This window comes from Elgaria multicarinata, chromosome 6, assembly GCF_023053635.1.
Source record: "Elgaria multicarinata webbii isolate HBS135686 ecotype San Diego chromosome 6, rElgMul1.1.pri, whole genome shotgun sequence".
Lineage (NCBI taxonomy): Eukaryota > Metazoa > Chordata > Lepidosauria > Squamata > Anguidae > Elgaria > Elgaria multicarinata.
In genome coordinates this window covers 28,703,567-28,717,191 of record NC_086176.1, presented here as the reverse complement: position 1 = coordinate 28,717,191, position 13,625 = coordinate 28,703,567, and the positions used below count along the sequence as shown (strand labels likewise).

General features: G+C 39.6%; 1 protein-coding gene across 1 annotated transcript in view; it reads left to right on the top strand.

Moving 5' to 3' along the window:
• Positions 1-13,625, top strand: part of LPAR1 (lysophosphatidic acid receptor 1) — a 67,024-nt gene that overhangs the window by 10,981 nt on the left and 42,418 nt on the right. Inside the window, exon 2 of the mRNA XM_063129194.1 lies at positions 9,917-10,089. Within this exon, the coding sequence (XP_062985264.1) occupies positions 10,030-10,089 (60 nt within the window). The 5' untranslated portion in view covers positions 9,917-10,029. The remainder of the gene's footprint in view (positions 1-9,916; positions 10,090-13,625) is intronic.

Genomic DNA, 13,625 nt, shown 5'->3' with positions numbered 1-13,625 from the left:
AGCAAATGCTAGTTATCTTGCAGAAGCCTTGTTTTATGATAGTACAATGGCATTAGCACTAGTGCTGGGACACCATTGGATATTATCCTTTTTGTTTAAAGCTGCCTTAAGTTGAATTCATAATTGGGTTGTGCGTTCAAAGCAGCTTCACAAAACATTCTGTACACTTGCCACTGTGACTGTTATGTCTTGTCTTGTTTTTACACCATTTAGTGAAGGTGTAATCTTGAAAAGTGGCAAAAGAATATGTTAAATAATACTTTAATGGCCACAATGAAGTTGCTACTGTACTGATACCAACTATTCATTACGTGTACTGAGATCAGAATATGTTGGACTTCAGACTAATTGGGGAAGCTACAGTTATGTTACGGCTCTCTTCCCTCACCAATAAAATCCACTAGTTTAATCATTTGTTTATTTTTAATAAGAACATGGAGCTTCAGGAAATGTGCTGTTTAGGTTTAAATCTTTACTATTGAGGAAATGGACTTCTTAGAGATAGAAATCAGTTAAATGGACTAAGGAGAGGAAGTAATTGTTTTGTACACATCTTTTTAAAAAAGTATGTAACTGTACCTTTAGCTAGAATCATGGTGGGATGTTTGGTAATGATTTTAAAACAGTCCACTCAGCTGTCAATATCTATTAATGTTCTTTGTAAATTTAATCCTAAAGAACTGCTTTAAGAGCTTGAACACTGAAGCATTTGATTTTCTTTCTTTCTTTTTTGTTAAATAACTTCTTCCAGCTCTGGAGGTCTAAAGAGGGTCTCAGAGGAGACCATGGATTCACAGGATCCTACATACACACACACACACACACACACACACACACACACACACACACACCCCAAACAGGCCCCCAAAATATACCAGCTCTGAAGTTGGTGTAGTTAATGCCCTTCCTATACTGTGTGAATAGACATTTGCTGCATTCTGAGATGTAAATATGACGTGTACATTATTCAGGTTTATGCACAAGAGAGCTGGGTTTGGCTGTGGCTCTCTGAAGCATGTATACTCAATAATAAATGAGGGTTTGCTGCCACAGCAGCCCTGGGATGCAATGAGAAAGAAAGTGAGGGTAAAAAATCCAAGGGGTGGTTCAGAGAAGTACTGCTACCATGGGAATGTATCCAAAGTTAGTCCTAGATAGAGTAGGCCCACTGAAATGAATGGGGCTTTAGATTAACATTGGATATAACCCATGATTCGGAGGATCAGTTTGCAACCTTGATCCTAGTTTGCAACCCTAGTTTTGAAGGGTCACAGAACATTAGTTTACTAGGCTAGATGTTCTCAATCCTTTGTATTTAATTTATTTTGTAAGGAATTGGCAAGTACTTACAAGGTTTCGCTGGTATAATTATATAAAATAAAGACTGATATACAACCAGAGTAATGTTAATATTCATTTTTTATGTAAATATATAACGATTTGAATATTTTGAACATCTGTATAATACTTATGAAAGACATAAGCTCTACATCTTCAGGAAGTTGCTGGCTTTCAGTATTTCTTTTCAATAATCATTGCTGAAGTTGATAGAGTGAATTAGGTGGGATTGGTATGGATTATTCAATGGAAACAAAGGAATTTGAAGTCCTTTCTGAACAATTTTTTGTCCGAATTTAGGATCTAAATTAAATGAAGTTGGAGTAGTCAGACAACGACTTTAAGGATAATTACCAGGAGTAAATTTCTATTACGCTAATTATTAAATAGTAAGTAAAGTTAAAATTGTTTTTAGACAAAGTGGGGGGCACTTGCTTTGAACTTGGCATAGTAACCTGCAAATTAATTAACAGCATAATCTGTGTCTGCTCAGAAATAAGTCCATTTTTTTCCAGTGGGCCTTATTTGCAGGTACCGTATTTCTTCGATTCTAAGACGCCATCGATTGTAAGAAACACACTAATTTCAGTACCACCAACAGAAAAAAAGCTTTGATTCTAAGAAATAATAAATGCACCCGCGATTCTAAGATGCACCCCGTTTTTAGAGATGTTTATATGGGAAAAAAGGTGCGTCTTAGAACCGAAGAAATACGGTAAGTATATATAGGATTGCAGCCTTAGCCAGTATTACTGAATGTGTTTGTAGTCTTTCAAGGTGGTGTAAACATAAACCTGAAATACCCACTGCCTGTTGGTGTATTGTTCTCATCAAAAGATACATCTAACATTTAGTTTATTTTGGTGGTGGTGGTGGGGGGGGGTTAGCAAGAGATACAAAGAAGTACAGTGTGAATTTGGAGGAGGAAAACATACCCAGGAAGGTCAGGGTTGCCTTTTTCATGGAAGTATGATATCACAGACTAAAAGGGTATACAAGGTTGTGTTTTATAAGCTGTTGTTAATGCGTTTAAGCTGCTCCCACTTAATTGTGGTACCAGTCTTAATACAGAAGGGAGGAATTATAAGGTGGGGAGGAGAAGCTTTGTGTTCTTCCCTCTTGTTCCTCTCTTTCTTAGTGTGATGCTTTTAATAATTTAGTGCTTTAACGTGCTTCTTTTCCCACATAACCTTCCATTTAGGCTGGCGTTTAGGACAGTAACAGTGGAATCCTAGGTAGGTCTACTCAGAAGTAAATTCCACTGTGTTCAATGAAACTTACTCTAACGAAGTGCATATAGAATTGCAGCTTTAACGTGCAGCCCTATACATGCCTACTCAGAAATAAGCCCCATTGCATTCAACGGAATTTACTTTTATGTAAATGTATATAGGAATGCAGTCTTAGGAAACGTTTCCTTCTAACATACTTGTGAATACAGGATTACAATTTGGAAGATCTATTGTGGGTGACCCAGTTAGGTTTGTGAGTTTTTCCCATAGGGGCAAAAAGTCAGTTTTGGGGGCATAGCTAAGCTCCCCCTTGTCCGATCTGCCCCAATTTTTGCACGTAGATAGCTATGATAATTTGCTAGTGAGCAGTTAGGTTTGGTGCATAAGAAAACTTATTAGGAGGTGTTATAAGGGAAAAGGATTAGCCACCCATGTAGGGCCTCATGGATGGCCGTTAGCATTACCCTTTGAGATATAGGTCAATGGAGAGTTCTTCTAGTGCTTAGACTATGGTAGCATATTTTTAGTGTAAAATTTTGAGGGGGGAAAGTGTGAAAAGGCATGACCAACCACTTGTCACGCAAAATATGGATGGAAAGAGATTAGGCTAATTAGCAGCAAGGTTGAAATACAGCAAGATTGGTCAAGGATTGGGGGAAATATGAGCTCCCGCCCCACACACTCACACAAACCCCATTTGCTTGTATTGAGGGAAGTTGGTTGGAGGTTTCAGAATGTTTGTGTTGAGCTGTGAAATGCAGCCAGAGGGGGAGAATTTAAAGGGGCCTCTGGAAACCCATGGCAGAACAGCTTGGTCCAGGCCAATCAAGGTTTAAGGCATGGAGAGGGAATCAAAGGGGCTGAGCCCTTTGCCTGTAGAAGGGTGGCTGATTCATACTTTTTGTTTCCATGGGGTTGCAATTGACTTGGCATGCACAATACCTCACAGGTCCAAGCACTCAGGCTGTTGACTGATAGGTCCCAGAGCCCTGTGGTTCGGCAGTCATGTCCCAGTGGGTCCTGCCTTTTGTCACTTGCCACACATGTGCTGGTCCCTTTGCCCAAAGCGGATTGTGGTTTGAAAGGGGGCTGGCGTCATGGTTGGGGAAAAAAGTATCTCCCAGCTTTTATGTGTTCAGTTCAACCGTAACTCACAAGCTACTGTAGGTTTTGCCACTGATACTCAAATAAGTGAGAAGCAACTATTTATTTCAGGGGGGTAGGCGGGGTTTCCCCCCCCCACTTGTCCCATGTGGGCTTCATGTGGGTTGCAGTATTTATTTATTATATTTATACCCCCTTTTCCAGCCAGTAGGTCCCCAAAAATATTCTATCTTCACATAACAGTTACTGCAGCTTTCCCCAACTTGGTGCCCTTCAGATCTTTGGACTTCAATTCCTATCAGCCCCAACCAACGTGACCAATGGTCACAAATGCTGAGAATTGTAGACCAAAACATCTGGGGACAATTAGGTTGGGGAAGGCTGCATTACTGTTTTTGATGCTTTGTGTTTTAAAGAAGGGTAATAGATGCTTTAGCTCTGGAGCAGGAAAGTGTGTAGCCTTCAAAGAAATCAATTAAAATATTTTATATATAAAATGATTAATTAAATGATGTAGCATTAAAAGGAGGCAGTTTTGCTGGTATTTTCTACTCTCTTTTTTTAATGTTTTTAAAGGGCTGCATGTGTGCTCTCATGCTTGCCTGGAACAAAAGAGAAAACCCAGTCTCTAAAGAATTAGAGTCAAAACTCCTAATAGGTACGTTAAAAACTCTGGGCATGCCTAAAGCAGCTTTTTGGATCCTGGACAAAGAAACTGCACATTTGTGAATAAATTACATGTGGAACAAGAAGTCTTAAGTGTAAGGAAAGTTATTATTTGTTTTGGCACACAAATATAAAGGGATTACTGGATAGGATAGATTATAAAGCTAGGTACACACACTGCCTCTATGAAATTTAAGTGTAATATTTATAAGGTCTATTCTACAAAGATGCAAATTCTATTAGCTGTTATCAGTGTTACATAGATTTTTACTGGCCTTGGTAGGAAGTCTTCATTTGTAGGCACCCCACTCTTTCATCCTTGGAGTCCTCTAACATGCAGAGAGGGCTTGAGAGAAGCAGGGTTATCCTCTCATTCTGCAGGCACTTGGAGGCAGTAAGAATCCCTCTTATTGCTTTTGAGTACTTTCAAAGCAGGGACTGTAGTGAGTCATTGCTTACTTTGCACTATGTTTGACGGCACTCAGAAGCAGCAGTAGAAATTCTTGCTGCTTGAGTCTGCAAAATTTGGTGGAATGTAAGAGGCTGACTGAGAGGAAGGGGGGGATCCCGAAAAACTGAGCACATGAAAGTTGCCTCAGCTCAGTTTTTGAGAATCTCCCCTTCCTCTCAGCCTCCCACACCACAGCCCACCCTATTCAGCAGGGTCCCCTGATGCTCCTTCTTACATCTATAGGGAGCTGGAGGGACTAACATAGGGACGAGGGGCAAGGAAATCCACTTTGCCCCCCTTCCACCAGTGTCCCCCTGAACTTTCATGTGGCAATTTTAGGAAGTTGAAGCCTGCTTCCTTGAGTTCCCTTGCACATGCCAAAATCTGGATTCAAGCCATAGATTTTACACTTGTTTCCCCATATAGCTTCCTTAGGATTATTACAGTCACATAATAAAGCATTATTTATTTATTTATTTAAAACATTTATATCCCGTCCTATATCAATAAGATCTCAGGGCGGTGTACAGATAAAAGCATATAGTATAAAACAGTAAATATACACAGCTAAAAACAAATTAAACCATAAACCAAGTTAAAACAATATTTTATTTATTTATTTATTTATTTATTGCATTTCTATACCGCCCAATAGCCGGAGCTCTCTGAGCAGTTCACAAAAATTGAAACCATTCAAAGTATAAAACAACAGTATAAAACCATAGTATAAAATACAATATAAAAGCTCAACCAGATAAAAACAGCAGCAATGCAAAATTACGAATTTAAAACACAAAGTTAACATTTATTTGTAGACTGTTAAAATGCCGGGAGAATAAAAAGATCTTCACCTGGCGTCTAAAAGCATCTAATGTAGGTGCCAAGCAAACCTCCTTAGGGAGCTCATTCCACAACCGGGGTGCCACAGCAGAGAAGGCCCTCCTCCTAGTAGCCACCTGCTTTTATTTAAAAGCAATAAAACTATTAAAACAGTTAAAACAATGTGCCAAGTTGGTGAATTCAACCATTAAAAGCTTTGTTAAAAGCCATGTTTTCACTTGGTGCCATAAAATAAATAATAAAATGCACCGTTGGTAACCTATATTTTGCTGGAATTCAGTTTTCCTCACCATCAAAATGAGGAATTTTGTGGTGAACAGTGGCACAAGGGAGTAAAATCCCCAAGAGATGGTAACTTACAATTTCATAAGAAAAACTTGAAGTAAAATCTCTGAATTCTAAAGTAGGACCATGACACCTTGTAGGACTCATAGCCTTGAAGAGGCAGGAAAACATTTGTGTTGTTTTCCACGATTTTTATGGGCCACATACTACTACAGGCCTGTTTTAAATGCAGCCCACCCAGGCAGGACTGACAGCTGGCCAAGTGCCTCACATACCCCTCGTGTTTTGCAGTTTAGGAGGCAGCAAAAGTAGGTTTATGGAGCTTCTGGTGGGCTGCCAGAATAGTTGGTGAACTGTGTTTGGTTTGGTAGGTCGCAAGCAAATCTGGGCGATTTCACAAGATACGTGAGATGGATGAACATAGATGAGAATGATTTGAAATCTTTTGTGAAGATAAATTAAGAAATGAACATGAGCAATTCTATGAAGTGGGTGGGTGTGAGCCCTTGGGTAATGGCCTGACATGATCCTGAAGCTTTGGTAGGATAAGGGAGAGGCAATGGTATGGAGAGGAGAGAAAGGGAGGGAAGGGGGTGGAATTTACTAAATTGGAACGGAAAGTTATCACCTTCAGAATACGCTGTCATGTCCTTTGGGTTCTTTTCCTCCAAAAACATTTGGAAGGGTTGATGGAACATGCCTATCTTTAACCTTCCTTTCCTAACAGAAGAAATAAACGCTACCCTGACTGTAATGCTTGGGAAATAACAAGTAATAGGATTATTGAGAAGTGTGCAGGATACTGAAGAAAACGTTTTGTAACAACTGTGTTTAAAGGGGGAGAGGAGGAGCTACAGAAATTGAGATTGTTGGCTTAAAAAACAAAATCTGACTCGGAAAAGCACTGCTCTCACTTGACATCATGAGTAATCCTAGCTGTAAAGGAAAGAAATGGGAAAAGAGGACTTTTTCTTGATACTGTAAACCTGGGCTATGTGCAACACCATGACAAACGCCAGCTATTTGTTCAATGGGGTATGAATTGTCACTATGGAAAGGTAATGAAACAGCATTGCCTGATCATGTGTAGGTTAGTACTAGGAACTGAATCTGTACATCTATGTCTAAAGGCACTAAACATCAGCTGATTGGAGGAGTCTAGAAATTAAGTCTATGTTGAGGGTAGGTGAACCATGAATTATGGAAGGCGTCACTTAAAAGGGGGGGAATGGAAGAGTGGGAGGGAAGGAACCGACCTGCTTGACCCTAATTTCACATAGTACCTTGGATGGGTACTATGTTAATGGGGGAGGGGATGTTACATGCTGTAAGGTTAAAAAAAATCCCACACTAAATTTCCCCGCTTCCTATATAACAGAGGTCTGGTTCAGACAACATGCGAAACCATGCTGCTTAACCGCAAAATGGTTAAGGGAATGCATTCCATTAACCATTTTGTAGTTAAGCAGCATGGTTTAGAGTGTTGTCTGAACCAGGCCAATAAAATACTCAGCTTCAAAGATGCAAGCCAGCTCAAGCGCTTAGTCTTTAACCCTATATTTCACATTGTGAAAAGTTTTTTCTGAGGGCTTGTTCTCACATCATGATAAGCCACGCTGAAAACAAGCTATGGTGTGTTGATTAATTGTTTGCTAAACCTCGCTGCTAAAGACAGAGATCAGGCACTTAAAAGCTTGCCGTGGTTTGTTTTCCCCTTCATCCTCCCTCCCACTCCCAACACGTAGCCCAGGGGCCTTTGCAGCACAACTCACCTATACTCTTACTGTGACGATATTCTCCCTTAGTACCCATTGTCCCAGAGCTTCCTTGTCTTGTGAAGCACCTGCGTTGACATTTATATGACATATATAATGTGATATTAATTTTACCTTACTCTTTAGGATGTGGTGGCTGTTTTTTTTTTTAGTTATTTTCTTTAACACTTTTTTAAAAAGCTGTCTTGGCTGCTCCTTGCAGCCGAGGATGAGCAACGGTGAAGGTAAAATATATATATTGAGGCTTCCCACGAAAGGGAGGATTTTGTCATGAAAACAGGAGGAGGGAAAGCTGAAATCCCCCCTCCTGAGTTGTCACACACTGTGCATGCTTATCCAAAGGCAAGTTTCTGAGCCCAATTCAAGGTGCTGGTTTTAACCTATAAAGCCTTACACGGCTTGGGACCACAATACCTGATGGAGCACTTCTCCCGACATGAGCCTACCCGTACACTACATTTATATCTAAGGTCCTCCTCCGAGTGCCTACTCCAAAGGAAGCTCGGAGGATGGCAACAAGAGAGAGGGCCTTTTCAGTGGTGGCCCCCCAATTGTGGAATGATCTCCCCAACAAGGCTCACCTGGCACCAACATTGTTATCTTTTCAGCACCAGGTCAAGACTTTTCTCTTCTCCCAGGCAGTTAACAACATATGCTGAGTTTTTTAACTGACCCCAGAATAGTTGTTTTAAATGGATATTGTTGTTTTTATGCTTTTGTTGGTTTTGAATTTTGGTATATTTGTAATGTTCACTGTTTTTAACTTTTGTAAACTGCCCAGAGAGCTTCGGCTATGGGGCGGGCTATAAATGTAATAATAAATAAAGTCAGTCACACATACATACAAAGCTCTGCTAGGGAGAGGAATGTTGCTGTAGAACAGTAGTTCCTAAATCACGTTCAGTTTAGCCACCTTCTTCAAGGTCGCTTAGTGAAGAGAAGAGAAGCAACTGTGTTTAAAGGGAGGGAGGAGGAGTTGCAAGGTGGAAAAGTCAGTCACCGTCGAGGAGGGGCGGGGGAAATGCCAAGCTGGAGGAAGAGGTGCAGAGAGCACTGATGGTGGAGGAGAGAGAAGGCACTAGCATTCAACAACCAAGATCATGAGGAGCGGTCAGATATTTCACCACTCTTGCCAGGCATTTCTGTAGCCTTTTCAAACAAGCCATGCACAAGCCATCATGCCGGGTTCGCACATCACAACAAGCGACCCTGTACAGCCTAACAACAAGCCATGGGTTTTCAGGGTAGGTTGTACATGGTTAACAACCCACCCTTAAGCCATCATGCAAGGTTTGGACAATGCAACAAGTCACTTTGAAACAAACAAGCCTGATAAATCACAGTGGGTTGTTGTGTCATGTGAACCAACGACTCCCAATTGAGACTGCCTGGAGCTCTCAAAGGAGCACTTCTGTTGGGGCTCAGGATGCACTGCGACATTTTGGTGCTGGAGCACCCTTGTTACGTTTAACAATGTTCTATGCATTGAAATCTGCAGATTTTGCAGGTGATAAATGAAACTCTTTAGCAATCTCTTCATAAGTGATGGTGTACCTAGGGTTTAATAGACTCAGATTGATTTTCTTTTATGCCATTTATTGGGTGGATTATAAAACAAGTTGAATCTCAACAGAAAAAGAACTAACTAAAAACCCTGCAAAGAGGGTGCAGGACTTACTATGTAATATAAATATGTGTGGGATATATCGATACAAGCTGTAATCAGATGATCCTCCATATCATTGAGGAAACCATTGTTTGCTTCATTCTGATGTAACAAAAACCTGTGTGGAATTGGTGGGGTGGAAAGAAGTCGTGGAGGCTTAAGCACACCATTGGATTCTGCCCCAACTCTGGTGCTGATACCTCATCTCCCATTTTCACAAGATGCTGTGTAACTACAGATTCATATTATTGAGTTAACAAAATACTTTAGTATTTCTGAAATGTAATTTTAATATGCAACTTACAATGTTATATTTTCTTTGTGTGAAGGAGGAGTGTATGGCTAGGTAAGATGAAAATGGCTGTTTTTAAATGCCAGACTTTCATATTTTGGGTTCAAAATTTGTACTTGACCCAGTGTCTTTCATTTTAGTTTTTGTTAAATGATTGCCTGCACAGACGACTTGAGTTAAGTAATTTTTACTAGAAATTCCAAGTTGATTTAGGAATTGCATTTGATTTTTCTAAGGTTCTAAAACACGTTTTTCCCCCCATTCTAGGCCCACATGTCAGCATGACTGAGAACTGACCAAGAATCTCAAGACTTTAGCCATATATCTGATACGTGGAAGTTAGTAAGAATTTAACAGACCACTAACCCTGTTGTTTAACCATGGCGGACCCTTCAGCCGAAGTACCCTTTTCTATGATGACACAACCACAGCTAATTGAGGTACGTGGAAACAGTTCTAAATTGAACAGTAGAGCTTAATAAAACCTTATAAGCCTGTATGGCTGTCAAGCATATACTTCTAAGATCTTCAGGTCAGAGGGTGGAATATGATCAGAGTGGGCAGTAGGTCATCCCACAAATTGCTGATGTTGTGACTATCTCTTAATCTTTTTCAAACTATCACCACCAGACAGATGTATATCTGTCTGCACTGCAGGTAGAGTCAATTATGGTTTCAGATGTGTCTCTGAGTTGGACAATTTTTTTTAAAAAAAAACTTAAATTTCTTCATCTAATATCAGGCAAATGATAAGAGCCATTGTATATTAACCACATCTGGTTTCACAGGTTTTGACATAAGACAAATTTAAATAGTAATATTAGTATGGGTTATAAAATGGATTTCTCCATCTTCTACTTCTGGTTTGCCTATTTCTGCTTTGTCAATGCTTTTCACAATGTGGCTGCTACATAGAGTCCATTTGAAACTGCCTCCACATGCTCACCGGGAAAGTCATTCAGTACGTATCATTTCATCGTGTGGATTGGTCCCCAACACCTGGCTTGTCTTCATGGCACTGCCAGCCATTGCTTGCCACAGCATGGAGATAAGTGGCGTAGTGTTTGGTAATCCACAGAGTCAGCCTGTATTCACAGAATAGCAAACCATGTGGAACAACAGCAATGTATGGGCAGTTTCTGTGAAGTAGCCTTTCTTGAGAAGTGGCCCTCTGATTGCATTGCTTTCTGTTTTGGTATTCCTGTTAACAGAAGTCAGCAGAATAAGTGCATGGTATATTTGTTTCCACCACTCCCAGGTGATTAACCTATTTAGGGCTTCTCTACATGAAGCCTTTAACCCACCACTTTACTGAGGCTTCTGTTTAAGATTGTCTCCTTTGCACATGGTGTTTTCCAGTCTTTTTCTTTTTCTTCTTTTCCCTAAGTTCCATTACATAAGCACTAATATAGCAGAATTACGCAATTACGCCAGGCTTTATCCCTCCTATTTATTCATGAATAATATCAGACTTTCCTCATTAAAAGAAAACACACACGCTAAAATGGTTGCAAAGCATGGGAGAGGCTCCAGAGGGTGACATCATTGTGTAAATGAGGAATCACGAGCACAGAATAAACGTCTCATGTAGAAAGGCTCTTAGTTACCTGAAGGTGAGTTATTGTGACGTAGGATAACATTAAAAATCTTTTAAAAACAAGCATATCAGCACAAGTCTCCCAAAGCAAGAATTTGTAGAGTTTCAGGCATTTGTTGTTGTTCATGACAACCGATGGAATGTTTAGTGTTCAAGATATATATTATGTGCTGTACTATAGCATAGAGTGGGATTGGTTTTTCTACCTTTGCCTGCCCTTGACCTCAGTGGGTCACTGATAGGGAGCCCATCGTTTTCAAAGCCTCAGAATTGTGTTTACATAGTTGGATATTCTGTTTACATTTAACTTTTTTTTTGGGCCTGGAAAGGTCTATCAAAGCTAGAAAAACCTTAGATTAATGTTGTCTGTGTTTGCAGAAGTCTAGTGTACTGCCAGGATTTTACTCTTTTTTGATGTGAAGTAAATATTGAGTGGTCTGATCATTCCCATAAAAAAATCTGCCCCTATCCAGAAGAAAATGTCCTACCTTACTTAGTGGGGTTCTGGATCAGTATTTTGCTTACTGGTTTCACCATTCCATAAGTTTCACTGGTTATTTGTTAGATATTGTCCAAGACTTACTGTATTTCATTCTCAGCAAAGTGTGGTATCTGTGTGTTAAAACTAGTCAACATTAAAAAAACCCAACATTCACACTACCTAATGTAACATAAGGAGCAGAATTTGAGAATGGTGGTAAGTACTGCTCAATTTCTAGGTTCTGAAATAAGGAATAGCCATCCTCATAAGGCAAGACATAACTTTTTTTTTAATGTGGGTCACATTGAGAACTAATGACTACTTTTTTTTCTTTTTTAAAACAAATAAGGTGACCTCATCTCCTTAAAACTGTAGTTGGCATGACCAACAAGCGCTCTTGCTTTTTGATTTATTTCCTAAAAATCTAAAGTTGATATGTATAAATATTGTATTCTGCAGACTAAAACTACCAGCAAATTAGAGAATTGTGTATATACTTCCAACTAGAAATACATGCAAGTACTTTGCTTCTGCATACTCTTTTATACAATAAACATATAATTGGTAAAACACCTTAGAGCATTATCAGTTCTTACCATCCCACATTAATTTGGTTATCTTGCCAGATATACACATCTCATTGTCCATGTAAAGCTATTTGAGTTGGTCTCTGTTTTATCGTTCCTGGGACATAGGTTTTACTGTTGAATTTGTAGTTTATCAGAAATATAGAAGCTTACTCTTTTGCTGCCTACTGAAAGGCTTTCAGAATAACAAAAAGAAAATAATCACAATACAAAGTTGTTAAAAGGTTCTGGTCACAGGGTCGACATGTTTTGTTACATACTTGGAGACTGTGAGTTTTAGAACATTGAGATCTGATCACTCATATAAGGCTAGAACATAGTGCAACACTGTGTTTTTTCCTGTTTTGAAGCAGCATGAAAAGGTTACTCCAGCTTTTAGGGGCTGAGACACAGGCTTGGGGGTAGCACCACAGCAGGAAAGGAAGGGTGGAAAAGAAAGGAAGGGAAGAGGAGTAAGGATTCAGATAAGCACAGTAGGAGTTCTGTTGAGCTCTTGGTCCACGTAAATTCCTTGGGAGAGCATGTTGTGTGGGTTAGGCCTTTGTTAGCCACTACTATTTTTATATGCCGCCAGTCGATTCAATTTAACACAAAGTCAACCCCAGTGAGAGAGCATGGTATGTAATTTATATAAACTGCAATGATAAAAGGCTAGAAGTAGCCCTTGGGAATGTGACACTCTGCATTTAGGCTATTCATTAGCCCCTTCTTAAATAAGTCCACTTGAAAATTAAGAACAGTATGACTTCCTTGTGTACGTTCTATTTTTCCATTTCTTGAAAGCTATTTTTTCATTTTGTTTTTCCTTTGTAGTAATTTCACAATGAATAAATAGTAAGGCAGGTCAACACCCTCTTTGGGTTTTTACTGGCGGTCTGTGGAGGTTTGTAATCATAGCTTCCAACAGGGTCCCTGACTGTAATCATAGCTTCCAATGAGGTCTCTGACCTTCCTGATATACAGTTGTTTCCACAGGCTCCCAGTTGCTAAAAATCCTTTTTTGGTAGCACACACTTTTAAGACTCTTCCCTCCCATACTACTTGCCCATCTCAGATGACTTTCATTGACAGTTGCTGCATGTTATATACTCAGGTTTCCAATGGAAGTGCAAATTAGAGGAAATGGATGGTGGGGTTTTCTTGTGTCACTGAAGATTTAAACAATTATGTTCTACTTGATGAAATGAAAATGCTTACAAGGAGCTGCTAGATGGATTCAAACATGGAGATATTCAAGCCAGATTTTTCTTCAAAGGTTTATGCCTTGCTTTTTATAAGCAAGTAAACAAAACATTAAAGAGCAAGTGTCCA